The following is a 13,595-nucleotide window of genomic DNA, read 5'->3' as shown; positions in this document are numbered from 1 at the left end:
GCGGCGCGGGAGGGGGAGGGCTCTGAGGCCACACCCATCGACGGGCGGGGAGCGGGGAGGGAGCTGGTGCTGCTGCTGCTCCTGCTCCTGCTGCTGCCGGGGCTGCTCGGAGGGCCAGGCGGGCAGGCGGACAGGCGAGTGTGCAGGCGCCAGCAGGTCCCGGGCCGCGCGAGCAGGCAGACACACCAACAGACGGACGGAGGCGCGGGCGGACGGGCGGGCGGGGCTGCTCGGCGGGCGTCCGCTGCCCAGACAGACGCACGGATAGCGGCCGGACTGCCGGACGGGGAGCCGGCGGGCGGGCGTCGCCGGGCGGGCCGGAGCGGCAGCGGCAGCGGCAGCGGCTGCAGCCGAGTCGCCGGGTCCCCGTGGCGGGCCGGGCAGGCGGGCAGGCCGGCGGGCGGCCCGGCTCGGGCCCGGAGCGGAGCGCGGCACAGGGGCGGGCGTGCGGGCGGGGCCCGCGGCCGGAGCCGCCACCATGATCGCTTTGTTCAACAAGCTGCTGGACTGGTTCAAGGCCCTGTTCTGGAAGGAGGAGATGGAGCTCACGCTCGTGGGGCTGCAGTACTCGGGCAAGACCACCTTCGTCAACGTGATCGCGGTACGCGCCCGGGGGCCCCTCCCCGCTCGGGGGGCGCTGTCGGGGAGGGGCATGACGCGGCGAAAGCCGCCCCGGTCCTCTCCGCGGGAGGCCGGGGGGGGGGCTGTTAGTGAGCCCCACGGGGGGGGCAACCCCTCCCAGCCGGAAGAGGAAGGACAGCCCCGAGTGGGGGAGGGGGAGATGTCATCCTCGTGGGGCCCCGGGGGGAGGGGGAACCGAGAAGCCACTTCCTCGGGCTCCAGCCGCCGACCCGCGTGACCATTGCGGGAGGGGTGCCCCGGAGCGGTGCGGGGTGGGGGGGACACGGCGGGGACAGGGGCTCCAGGACGAGATGCCCTCCCAGAAAGGACGGCTGCATCCTAGCTGGGCCCGAGGCCGGGAGACGGGCGTGGAAAGGGTTAAATCTCTCCCCAAAGGGAGGATGAGCTCGATGGGTGTGAGCTGAGGCTGCAGTTATGGCTGCGGCCTGCATGGCCAGCATCCTTCGGAAGAAGTTGCACCCCGAGCTCAGCAGATCTGGGGGGGCGGGGAGCCGAGATGGGGGCCCTCCTCGGGCACCCCCAACCCCAGGGACTCGGCCCCGCTCCCAAGGCCGTGGCTGCCCAGGATCGGGAGTGCCGGGGGTTGGCTGGGAGTGCTGATCCGATGGGGGGGCGGTCAGAAGACCCCCCTGAAGACCTGAGGGTCCTAGGTGACTTCCCCCTGACCTGCCAGTCAAGTTCCCCAATCTGGCAAATGGCAGGGCTTATAGGAAGTGTCAGCATTTCAGGGTCTGTGATCCTGGATCCTCTGAGACAGATGTCATCACATCAGGCCTGGGGTGGGCGGGGAATGGGAAGAAGAGCAGGCAGGCCTCCAGAGAGTCACATGAGTTTACCCTTCTGTTCCCAGATTCTCTAGACAGAACCTCGGGCCCCTTCCCCACCCAGTTCTGCCTGCCCTTGGGCCACGGCATTCCTTGTCTTCCTGGTCCAGACTATTCCCTTTGGCGCGGTGATCTGTAGACCCGACTCCCCACTGGGACCCAGCCACCCACTTTCCCCTCCCTAGATCTATAGTCAGGGACCTCAAGGTTAGAGTCTGGGGTCATTGAGGGACCTTTGGCTATCTCAGGCGGGGGACAGGAGCCCTAGTTCTCTCTTTTCCTTTTCCCCCTTGACTTTGGGGGAGTCAGATATTCAGACAGGGAGTTAGTAACTGTTTTCGTGGGGACACAAAGGGTGGGAACTGGAGAGGACCATTTCTACCACGAATGGGCCAAATGGTTTGTGATTGCTGCTGAATTTGGCCTAGTGTTTGTTTTTGCTTGCAAGCCCCGACATTCGTAAGATTTTTAACAATAAATTGTTTGCTTATATGACAAAGTGAAAGCTATATGATAACATTGTGTAGTGGAAAGAGAATTGCATTAAGAGCCAGAGAAATAGATCCTGCTTTCTATTGTGCTGGTTAGCTGAGTGACCTTGGGCAAGTCTCTGGGCCTCGGTTCCTTATCTTTGAAATGAAGGACTTGAGAGAAAAAACAAGGAGCTTGGACAAAACGATCTCCAAGGTCCTTTCCATTTCTGATAGTCTATCACCTGAATTCTGTAGGTTTGCCTGGGTTAATAGGATGGGTGGAATGCGTTTGCTTTTAGGCCCTGTGTCCTGAGAGAAGTTGATGCTGTTCTGCTCTTGGCCTAGGGAACAGCATGGGGCAGGGGGGACAGACAGCTTTGGCATTGCCCACAATCCCTTGCGCAAGGCTCCTGATGGAGTATTAATGAGACCATGTTCCTGGAAAGGAATCAGTGGATATAGAAATCCATCCACTGCCCAGCTGTTTCCTAGTGGGCATTACCACGCCCATCCCACCCCCTAAGCAACAATCCCTGTAACAATAATCATAACAGCTGACAACACACTTATCTACTATGATGTCTGTTGCTGTGACCCTGGAAAAGCATCTGTTAGAAGGTCCTCCTTTGTCCTGGGCTGGTACCATACCTAGTGATGGGAGAACCCAGGAATCCAGAATCCCAGCCTAGCACCCGTATCAGAGATGCTTCTGGGAGGCCCACGAGGTATTTTATCTGCTGGGCCGCTCTGCTGTCTTTGATTCAGTTCAAAAGTGCAGACCCCAGGAGGAAATGGCAGATTAACTTGACCCTCTTTGAAAGGAAGCCCTAAAAAGCGCCAACAAACTTGTAACCCCGGCCACCCGAACCCTGCCATTGCTTCATGAACTTATGACTTTCTCCGTTTCTCTCTGAGTCACTCCTCTGTACTGTGTGAGCCCTAGAGGGGTTGGAGAAGAACTTGAATTGGGAATGACCTGAGCACCCACCATGTAGTGGGTGGTATTCAGAGTGGAGCCTTTGTACAGCTGGTGAGACTCTGAAGTTTTTTGCCCTCACCTCCATTCATGGTCCAAAATGAGGAGTTGATGAAACAAATAAGAACTGAGTCAGGGGCTTAGGGGATGGCAGTAAGCATTTATTAACAGGCAGTAAGCCTGGCAGTAAGCCAGGCACTGTGTCAAGTGCTTTTACAAATATTATTTCATCTGATCCTCACAACAATCCTGAGAGGTTTACAGTCAGGGAAACTGAGGCAAGCAGAAGTTTTTAAGTGACTTGCCTGGGGTCAGATAGCTTAGAAGTATCTGACGCTAAATTTGAAGTCGGCTCTCACCAATGTCAGGCCCCGTGCTCTATCCACTGTACCACCTAGCTGCGCTATGGCTTAGTTCCCATCCATATTAACTGAACAAGAGGGGGTGAAAGTGGGGGTGCTTTTTTCTGCTGAGTCTCTCAGAATTCCCACTTTTCCCAATAGCCATATTTTGCTCGATTCTTGTTCACTTGATCTAGAAGCTGGGAGTGAGCCACAAAATGTTTGCTTTTCCTTTCAGGGTTCATCTCCTCAATTCTTGGGAGACAGGAACTCCTCCTGTTTCCACGGAGAAGGAACTAAAATTCAGACTCCCAAAATGTTAGAAGTAGGAGGTTTCTGATTGATCACATAGCCCAGACCCTCATGTTAGAGATGAGAAATTGAAACCCAGAGAGGGAAGCACCTCGACCCACGTCCCCATGTCCCTGTCGTCACAGTCGGGGCTTTCTCCTGGTTTGTAGGAAAGCCCGTTGTAAAACCTAAAGGTCAGCTGCTGTTACTTGTGTTCCTTTAGCCAGTACTTACTGATTCACCCGTATTTACGTAGCATTTTAACATTTGCAAAGCCTTCACATACTCCATCTCATGCAGTCTTAGCCACCCTTTGAGGAAGGTGCCAGAACGAGGAAACTGAGGCCAAGAGAGGTTAAGCGACTTGCAAGTAGTCCAGCCTGTCTGAGGTAGGATTTGAACTCTGGTCTTCTCAACTTGTGGTCCAGTGTAACTGCCCTTAGATTAGCCTTTGGTGCCACGGTTCTTTTTACTCACTGTGTGACCTCAGGCCAGTCGCTTCCCCTTTTCTGGTCTTCAGGTTCTGTATCTGTAAAATAAGGGAGTTATGCCAGGGGACTTCTGATGGCCCAACTCCAAGTCCGTGGGCCTAGGATCTCCTTCCTGGCCCCATCTGGGAAGCTTTCTGCCCTGGATGACCTTACCAGGCCTGGATCTTCTAAGTAAAGGAGCCGTCAGAGGCAGACTTGACTTCAGGACTTGAGTTTTCATCCTGGCTCTGAGTGACCATGTGCAAAGCACTAGGTTGGATTCAGTGACCTCCAAGGTTCCATCCAGTGCTCACCAGCTATCTTGGCCATCAGTCCCAGGGGGGCAGAGGCCTTTTATAGAGAAGAGCCTCTGCCTTAGCCTTAGCCTGACCCAAGGGACTTGGGAAGAGTTGGGGGCGGAGCCAGACCCCTGTCAGGAAAGGAAAATGGCCATATTCAAACCCACTGGGAGTTGTCCTTCCTGGGCTTTAGCTCTCAGCCTCTCCTTAGAAGTGCCCCCTCTCCGCCCAGCCCTCCAGCCACTGAGGGAGCTGCCTTTTTATTTCCTTTGCCATAGACTGGTCCTTGTGTTGTCCTGCTTGGCTGCCCCGTCCTTTGGCTTACCAGGGGCCAGCCTGGGTTTTATAAAGAGCGTTGTATTTAGCTTTGAAAAAAAGAAGGTAAAATAAACATGCTTATAGTTCACAGGCCTCTAGTCTTGAGAGGCTATGTAATAGAGTGCAGTGGGAAGCTCCAGGGCTTGAATTCCAGGCCTGATACTTTGTAACTTTACTGTAGTCATTTCATTGTGCTCAGCCACAGGGTCTTCTATAAAATGGGTACAGTACCAACTGTAGTGGAGGCAGCTAGGTGGCACAGAGTGCCTGGAGTCAGGAAGACTCATCTTCCTAAGTTCAGATCTGGCCCCAGACACTTTACTAGCTCTGTGACCCTGTAGAAGTCACTCAGCATTGTTTGCCTTGGTTTCCTCATCTGTAAAATGAACTGGAGAAAGCAATGACAAACAATTCCAGTATCTGTGCCAAGAAAACCCTAAACGGGATCACAGCAAACCAGACACCACTGCAGCGACTCAACAACAAGATAAGCTGCTGTCACCCACCTCACAGCGCTGTTGTGAACAGAGGGCCTCATAAACCTGAAAGTGTGTTGTTATGGTGATCCTAGAACACCCCCAATTGAGGATTCGAGGGTAACGCTAGTCACGGGGTGGAACTTGGTGGGTGTTGGGGGAAAGCTGGTTTGGAAGGCCCTGGGTTTGAATCCCTGATGCACCACATTACGTGTGACCTTGGGAGGTCACTTAACATCTCTGAGTCTTAGTTGGTCAGCACATAGAGCATGGGTCTAGAGTTAGGACATCCTGAGTTCACATGTAGCCTCAGACCTTCCTAGCTGTGTGCCCCTGGGGAAATCACTTTCTGCCTCAGTTTCCTCCCCTGTAAAGTAGGAAACATCATGGTGTCTACGTCAGAGGGTTGTCATTAAGATCAGATGAGATAATATTTGTAAAGCTTTTAGCAATTTTCTCACTTTCTTCATGGAGAGATTGGACTAGATCTCAGGGTCCTGTCCAGCTCTGAATCTGGGATCATCATATTGGTGTGATGATGGGCCTTACCAGACTCACTTTGCAGGAAGGGGAAGAGAGAATGTAATGTGCCTGGGTGAGTCCAGCCCGTATCTTGGTCTGCACCCACAGAAAGCTGCCGTCTTTCCTCTGGAGCAAGCCCACATTGTTAAGTTTGTGCCACCATCATGTTCTATCTGGCCAAGCATCCCAGCCCCACTATGGGCTGCAGTATTCTGTACACAGAAGCATAGGGACAGGTAACCATAGCCACATCCAGTTTCCACCAGGAGTCAATAAAGAGGCATTTCTTCACACTTAAGTGAGTGTTGTAGGTGCCACATGCAGGTGGAAAGGGGATAGAAGAGGGCAGATCGCTTTAAAGACAGTGTGGCGTAGTGGAAAGTGCCCTGAATCTGAAGTCAAAGACCTGGTTTCAAGTCCTGCTCTGTCAGTTGCTACTTCTCTGTGATATTGGATAATTGGATACCTCTCGGGGGCTGGACTGGATGATCTCTCAGGGTCCCTTCCAGCTCTCATCCATGACTCTTTGAATGTGCATGGACACTTGAAGATGGAGATGGTTCTGTGCTGATTGTCAATTCCAGTTCTTGACTTCTGTGCCTGGAGTGAGGCATAGCCATGTCCTATACCATGGGGCCCGAAAAAAAATCCAGGAGGGGATGTTGCAAGAGGGAGCCTGAACCCTTGGGTTCAGTTCCCTGTTTGACTCTCGATTTTGGGTGACCTGGAGGTCAGAATCCCAGGCCTTGGGCCTACGAGGCCATCTGGTCTAATCCATGCTAAAAAGAAATGCCCACCAAGTGGTCATCCATCCACTGCTTAAAGGCCTCAGCACCAATTAATGGTACCCAAGTGATGGGTGGCGTGGTCCCCTTTCAAGTTGTGTCGAGCCCAGCCTCCAGAGGCTGCTGTGCCTGAAAGATAAATAGATTTATCCCATCCACTTCACTTGGTCCTGCCTTTGTTGAGACAAATAGCCAGCTTGGAATCAGAGGATGGCAGGTGTAGAGGCTGAAGGAGCATTAGAGGCCATTTAGACCAATCCCTTCATTTGGCATAAGGAGAAACTGAGGCTCAGAAAAGTGAACTCATTTTTCCAAGGTCATCCAGATTTAGGGGTGGAACAGACCTTAGAGGACTTCCAGTCTGATGCCCTCATTTCATAGATGAAGCAGGCCCAAAGCAGGGCAGTGACTGGGTCATATAGATAATAAGCAGAACTAAGATTTGAACCCAGCTACAGTCTCCAAACCCAGGATGTTTTCTACCACAGGAGACTGCCTCATCAGTCCCTGCATCTTTAGGGGTTGACAGCAACCTAGGGCAGCTGGGTGGCTCAGTGGATAGAGTGCCAGGCCTAGAGTCAGAAAGACCTGAGTTCAAATGTGGCTTCAGGTGTTTCCTAGCTGTGTGACCCTGTGCAAGTCACTTGACCCAGTTGGCCTAAGTTTCCTCATCTGTAAAATGAGCCGGAGAAGGAAATGGCAAAGCACTGCAGTATCTCTGCCAAGAAAATCTCCATTGGGGTCACAGAGAGTCAGACACAACCAAAAACAACTGAACTGCAACAAAAGCAACATGGAGATCTTGGAGATATCTAGAGAGGAAAAATAGAAATGATGAAGCAGTTTACAGATAGGTGCCCGAAGTGGAATCGCAGCAAACTGAATGGGAGTGAGTCATCCTAACATGGGTGAACCGAAATGTTAGATGTCAGGAGTCAGAAAGAGATTTGGAAATCAAGGCGATATAAAAACGAAAGCTCTCTGTAAAGTAAAGGGGAAAAAATTGGCTTGCTTTTGGAACATGCTATGGTCCGAGGGGAGCACAATTACTTTCCCAGTGTTAGTTTGGTTCAGGCTAATGTGAAAATTGGTCACGTATTCCTTGATTTGGGAGCAATGCAATCTAGACATATTCTAGGGGAACAGGAAGAGCCACCCTGGAACTCAGCCTTCATCATGGACATTCTATACCATCTGTGGGTAATCCTTGGAAAGAAATAGGCTGAGGTATAACTTGAATGGTTTTTCTAAGGCTTTCTTCCAGCCCCACTGAGAACTAAAGTAAGAAAGGGTTTCTCTTGCATTTTAGTGTATCATAGTGCATAGATGGACTTGAGTCAGTAGATTGAGGAAGTTCAGACACTAACCCCTAACTTTTGAGTCTGTTTCCTTATTTGGAAAGTGGGAATAATAACTCTTGTACAAAGGGTTATTATGAGGAAAGTGCTTTACCAAAAAGTGCAACGAAAGGAGGATAAAGCAAGGGTAGACGGATTTTACTAATGAATATGGATATAGAGATTTAAAATAAAATCTTAGCAAAGAAACTGTAGCAATATCCAAAAAAAAAATTGCCGTGACAAAGATACTGGGGATGGGAGGAGTGGGGGGACATAAGAAAAGTAATCGGCATAATTAACTGCAGAAATAAACCTTAAAACTCTCCCACAAATGGCAATTATTAGAACTCAGGAAATACTTCCTGACAGTCCAGTGTGAGAAACATCAAGGTTTTGCCTGATGGAAATTGTGTTTTCTTTCCTTGGAGAGGTTTAAACATGGGCCAAGCGCCTGGGTTGGTTTAGGCACTGCCCAGTTCTGAGGACAAACAAGATGGCCAGTGGACTTACCTTCAAACATGAGAAGCCTAGAATCCATCATGCTGATTTTGTCAGGCCTGGAGGGGTCCTGGTTTCTTTGTACTATGTCAATGGGGAATAGCTCTAATTCTGACTCTTTTTCCAGTCAGGACAGTTCAATGAAGACATGATCCCAACCGTAGGCTTCAACATGCGCAAAATCACCAAAGGGAACGTGACCATCAAGGTGAGAGGGCGGACAGCCAGAGCCTGAGCGCAGGGTCCGAAGGGGTGGGCATCGGGAGGTGAAAGTAGCAGAGGGACAGTGGAAGGAGACGCCTCCTCCGTTCCCTCCTGGTCTCAGGGAGACCTGGAGCCTGCAGGCAGAGGGCGGAGGAGGAAGCGGGAGGAGTGACCATTCTGTACTGGCACTGAGAAGTTAGAGTTGAGTTAAAATCTGGCCCCTGACCTGATGGAACATGTAGGCTAGTGAGGAGATGCTAGACTAGTACATCTGATTAGATTCACATCCATTGTGTGCTGTCTTCCAGTGGAAGGTGAGCTCCTTGAAAACGGGGACTGTCCACTTTTCTCTTGGTGTCCCCAGTGTTTACCTATCATAAGTGCTTAATAAATGCACTTGGATTCATTTGTGGTACTAAAAATTACTACTACATGAGAAATACATCAGAAAGGTAGGAGGGCGAGTGGGAAGAGACCTTGAGAGTGTTTGTGGGGTGGGGAGAGTAGTGGCTCCAGTGGGGCTGGAGGTGTTGGGGTGCATGTTTCCTGGCCCTGAGGCCCTATCTCTTCTCCCTGATCCCCAGCTCTGGGACATCGGAGGCCAGCCCCGTTTCCGTAGCATGTGGGAGCGATACTGTCGTGGAGTGAGTGCCATTGTGTAAGTGTAGGGGCCCAAGGCCCTCCCTGGCTCCCCACTGCATCCTGTCTTCAAACCCCCCACCTCCTCCAGCCTGTCCCCTCATGAGGGCCTTGTGGCATCCTTCACACAAGGACCAGACTAGGGTAAATCGATTGGCGCTTTAGGTGGGACCTAGTCAAATGCAGAGTGTCCAGGCTGTGGGTAGGGCATGTCTAAGCCCCAGGGACCCACCCTCACCTCTGCTCTGCCCTTCATTGGCCTGAGTGTACAGTGCCCTGACCAGAGTTCCTTCTTCATCATAGGGAGTTGAGTCCTCATGGCTTTTGGACTCCCTTGACTGAGTCCTGCCTTTTTTAATCTTTAGCCTCTCCATGTTTCAGCCCATATGTGGTATTAAATCACCATTTCCCTCCCATATGCACAGGTACATGGTGGATGCCGCCGACCAGGAGAAGATTGAGGCCTCCAAAAATGAGTTACACAATCTATTGGACAAGCCCCAGCTGCAGGGAATCCCGGTCAGTGAGCCAAGGCTGGAGAGGAAGAGAATGGCCCTAAGGATGAAGGATATGGGTGACACCAGGATTGGTGGTGGGGATGGGAGGAGAAGCTGAGCCAGGAAGGGGGAGCTGGGATTAGAGAAAGAGGCTTGAGTCTGGGTATTATGGGAAGGGCGAGGCAAAGGCTCTTTATGTAGAAGCGACCTCACTATGTGGTCTGCTGGGTCCCATCACCTTGATAGAGAGTGATCAAGAATCTCAACCCCTTCTCTACCTTCTCTGCCCAATAGGTCCTCGTCCTGGGAAACAAGCGAGACCTTCCTGGTGCTCTGGATGAGAAGGAGCTGATTGAAAAAATGTGAGTGCAGATTGATCTCTTTTTTAGCACAGGGTCTCTTGTTAGAGCAGGAAGGGACGGTAAAGGCCAGCCAGACCAACCCTGCTCATTCTACACATGAGCAACCTAACTGAGAGAGGCCAGGGAGCATGAGGCTGATCCTGGTGCTCAGCTGGAAGCTGTTCCCTTCCCCCACTCCCAGCTCTGTTTTCTTTCCTCAAATATTCTGTTTTTCCCCCTCAAATATTCTTAAGCACTGCACAGCTTCATGTTGTTGAAAGAGAATTTCTAGATTAAAGTCCACAATATTTTGGGACTTCCCTATTTCAAATGTAAAAATTTTCTCCCTTAAAATCCAAAAGTATTTCTCCTGGAAAAACCCCATCAGTTAATTTCTGAAATTCATTTTTAAGTGGTACATTGGAAGAGCTTTCGGAGATGGTTTGTAGACGTAGATGAAGAAATTGAGACCCAGGAAGGTCAGATGAATGGCCTGAGATCACACTGATGGCTGGAGAGAGAGCAAGGTCTAGAACCCGTCTGCTGCTCCCCGGGCCTATACTTTTCCTGGCACTCCCCACCAATCAGTCTCCTATTTCTAGCTCTTCCTAGCTCCCCGTCCAAAAAGGGCCTCCTGTATTTTCTCAGGAAATCGGCCCCCAGGGCATCAGCCTTTGCTCCAGGGCCCTGAGGAGTAGAGGCCTGTTCCCTGATCGGCCACAGGGTGGCACCCAATGCTGCTTTTCTAAAGGCCTCACCAATGCCCAGAGTCCCTGTTCCACACCCCTTCCCCTTCTAGTTTCTGGCCAGCCTGGGCGGACCGCCCCCAAACCCCCCCACCCCCGTCTGAGAAAAACCTGTTATTTCCCACCCTTAGGAATTTGTCCGCAATCCAGGACCGAGAGATCTGCTGCTATTCTATCTCCTGCAAAGAAAAAGATAACATCGGTGTGTAGGTTTGGGGCTGGGGGGTAGCAAGGGACGGGGAGTCCGGGAAGGTGCTGGGATGACACATTCCTGGGAGCCAAATAGAAAAGGAAACCAATGTTTCAGGGGCTCGACATCATAGGCCTGGCATGCTCTAGCCTGCCCAGCTGCAGCCCCAGCGCTGAGAGTCTCAGATTTTTCATCCTCCCTCCCAGACTTTCACATCCTCCTGTGACCCCTGCAGCTGCTTTTAGTCACTAGGAGGTGAGAGGGTAAAAGCACCTGTCCTTTAGCATGAGCTGTGCTCCCTGCCTGAGGAACCATTCAGTGCCCAGCCCCTCGGTTCTAGGCGTTCCTCTAAATTATCCCTGACCTTCCCCCTCAGAATCACCTTCAGTCACAGTCTCTCACCTGATGAACCTTGTTGCTCCCACAGACATCACCCTACAGTGGCTTATCCAACATTCAAAGTCACGGAGAAGCTGAGACAGCGGTCCATCCCTTCCCCCCGGACCAGGGACCGCCATCATCCAAACCTAAAGCCGTGTTCCTCACCGGCCCCTCCCGTCCCCCTTCCTCCTGCCCCCTCCTCAGTGTGTGCGGTGGCGGGGGACTCTCCAGGGACCCAGAGTACTGTTCTGCTGAGGTCTGAACTCCTGTTTTTATTGTAAAGAATACTGGTCCCACCTGGACCCGCTAACTTCTCCCCCTCTCTGCCCTTTGTTCCCTTCCGCCTAATCCCTACATCCCTCTCCCTGACCTTGCACCCCCTCTCCAGCCCCACTCTGCCCTTCCCAACACTGTTCAGTTACTGTCCTGTGTGTACAGTATATATATGTATATATATTTTAATTTTTTAATTTAAGCAATGACTAAAATCAACCATATGATGATGCCAGGGCCAGCAGGGGGTTAGGAGAGGCCAAAAATCTTTAGGGAGGAAGAAAAGCTTTAGGGGAGGGGGAGCATAAGGCTTGGAAAACAGGGAGGAGGCTGATGTCCTGGGGCTGGACCCTGGCCCTGGCACTGGTGGCCATCCTGCGCCCCTCTGCTCCCAACCTTGTGGGATCCCCCGACCCCTTCCCTCCAGGTGGGGAGGGGCCAACAGGCACAAGCCAGCTGCCAAAGACCATCCATCCGGCATCAGGGATGAGAATGCCAGCATTGTCTTTCAGGCTTCCTCCCCTGGCCCCTCTTCTGCCTGCCCCAGGCTCTTTACCCCCAAAAAGGGCAGCTTGGCCAGCCCCCCTTCCCCCCTGCCCTGACTCCTGCCTGGGCCTCCCCAGCTCTCGCCCACCTCCCTTACTGGTCTTACTTTGCAGACTTGCACAAGGAGAGAGCTCAGCATGGGGGATTTTGGTTCTTTGGGGTTGGTTTTGTTTTTATTTAATGAATTGTAAAGTGGCATTTATCTCCCCTTTTTTTACAACACTTTCTGGCTCACATTGGATTCCTTCTGTTGGAAAATGACTCTTGTAACTGTACAATTTTTTTTTTGGCCTCCTAATAATGAGAATAAATTAACAATTTTGTGTTGGGGGGGTTTTGCTGCCAGTTATTTTTTTTCCTAGTCGTGATGTATAGTGAGGCAGACCCTTGGACATAGGGGTCGTTTGGAGCACAGGGAGACATGCCTAGACCCAAGCACCATAGCCCTCACCACCCCTACCCCAACCCCAACCCCCAACCCCCCGCCCACATTCTCTCAGTACATGGGAGCACCTGGGAGTCCCCTGCTGGCAAGGTCCAGTGGAAAGAGCAGTGTCTTCAGAACAAGGATCTCGGCTCAAAGGCCAGCTCTTGTCACACACTACCTGGGCAGTCTCACTTCCCCCTCTCTGAGGCTCGGTCTCCCCATCTGGAAAATGGGCAGGTTGGACCAGATGATCTCGAAGGCCCCTGCTGGATCCTGATGGATGACCCAGCGGTCATGCTGCTGAAAGGGAGAACCTTTTCACCCTTTCCCATCAGTGTTCCCTGGCTTAGTTCTACAGATCCTGCTGCCTAGAAGACAGGGGTGTTTTGTAAAGAGCCACTCATGGTCTATGTCCTCATCTTGCTCGGAGCAGTGCTTACCTGTCTCCCTGCTTCCAGGATGGAGGCAAACCCCACCTCCCTGCAGCCAGGAGACTGTCAGAAGCAAGACTCTCTCTGTTGGGGTTCTTAGCCCTCGGAGCTCTTGGGCTGCCTTAGGATGACTGACTCGAAGTTTTAACACCCCCCCCAAGACCACAGAGCTGTCTCCCAGGGGGTTCCCCATAGCCTCCATGTCTCTTGCTCTTCTCTAGGCCCAGCATTATGCCTAGGCAGCCTTTCCAGACAAGGGTTGGCCAATTTACACACACACAAACACACCCCCTTCCATGCTCACCTTTTCTTCTGAGGTTATTTATAAAAATGAGGCCATGTTGACCTATTTTTACATAGTTCGCTCCCATGACCTTCCTTTTCCCTGTGCACCTTAGAAAAATAGTGGGGGATGGGGAGTTTGCACAAACCCACTTTTGTTTGGGAGGTGGGTAGAATACCACTCTTTCCAAGTCCCATTCCAACCATACCTGCCTGAGAAGGAAGGAAGGTTTAAGAGGCAGCTAACGGTGCAGTGGGTAGAATGCTAGACCTGAATCAGAAAGAACTTGAGTTTAAATTCAGCCTCACACACCAGCTGTGTGACCCTGGACAAATCACTTAACCTCTGCCTCAGTTTCTTCAACTGTAAAATGAAGGTAATG

At 51.8% G+C, this 13,595-nt stretch overlaps 1 protein-coding gene across 1 annotated transcript; it reads left to right on the top strand.

Moving 5' to 3' along the window:
* Positions 1-141: 141 nt before the first annotated feature.
* Positions 142-12,402, top strand: ARL8A (ADP ribosylation factor like GTPase 8A). The gene is made up of 7 exons (XM_036758138.1): positions 142-601; positions 8,383-8,463; positions 9,044-9,117; positions 9,524-9,617; positions 9,890-9,957; positions 10,814-10,884; positions 11,300-12,402. The coding sequence occupies exons 1-7, from the start codon at positions 479-481 to the stop codon at positions 11,347-11,349; spliced, it is 561 nt and encodes a 186-aa protein (XP_036614033.1). The 5' UTR covers positions 142-478; the 3' UTR covers positions 11,350-12,402.
* Positions 12,403-13,595: the final 1,193 nt, after the last annotated feature.

The sequence above is a fragment of the Trichosurus vulpecula genome, chromosome 4, assembly GCF_011100635.1.
Source record: "Trichosurus vulpecula isolate mTriVul1 chromosome 4, mTriVul1.pri, whole genome shotgun sequence".
Lineage (NCBI taxonomy): Eukaryota > Metazoa > Chordata > Mammalia > Diprotodontia > Phalangeridae > Trichosurus > Trichosurus vulpecula.
The sequence above is the reverse complement of the archived record's forward strand: the minus strand, read 5'-3'. Positions and strand labels throughout refer to the sequence as shown.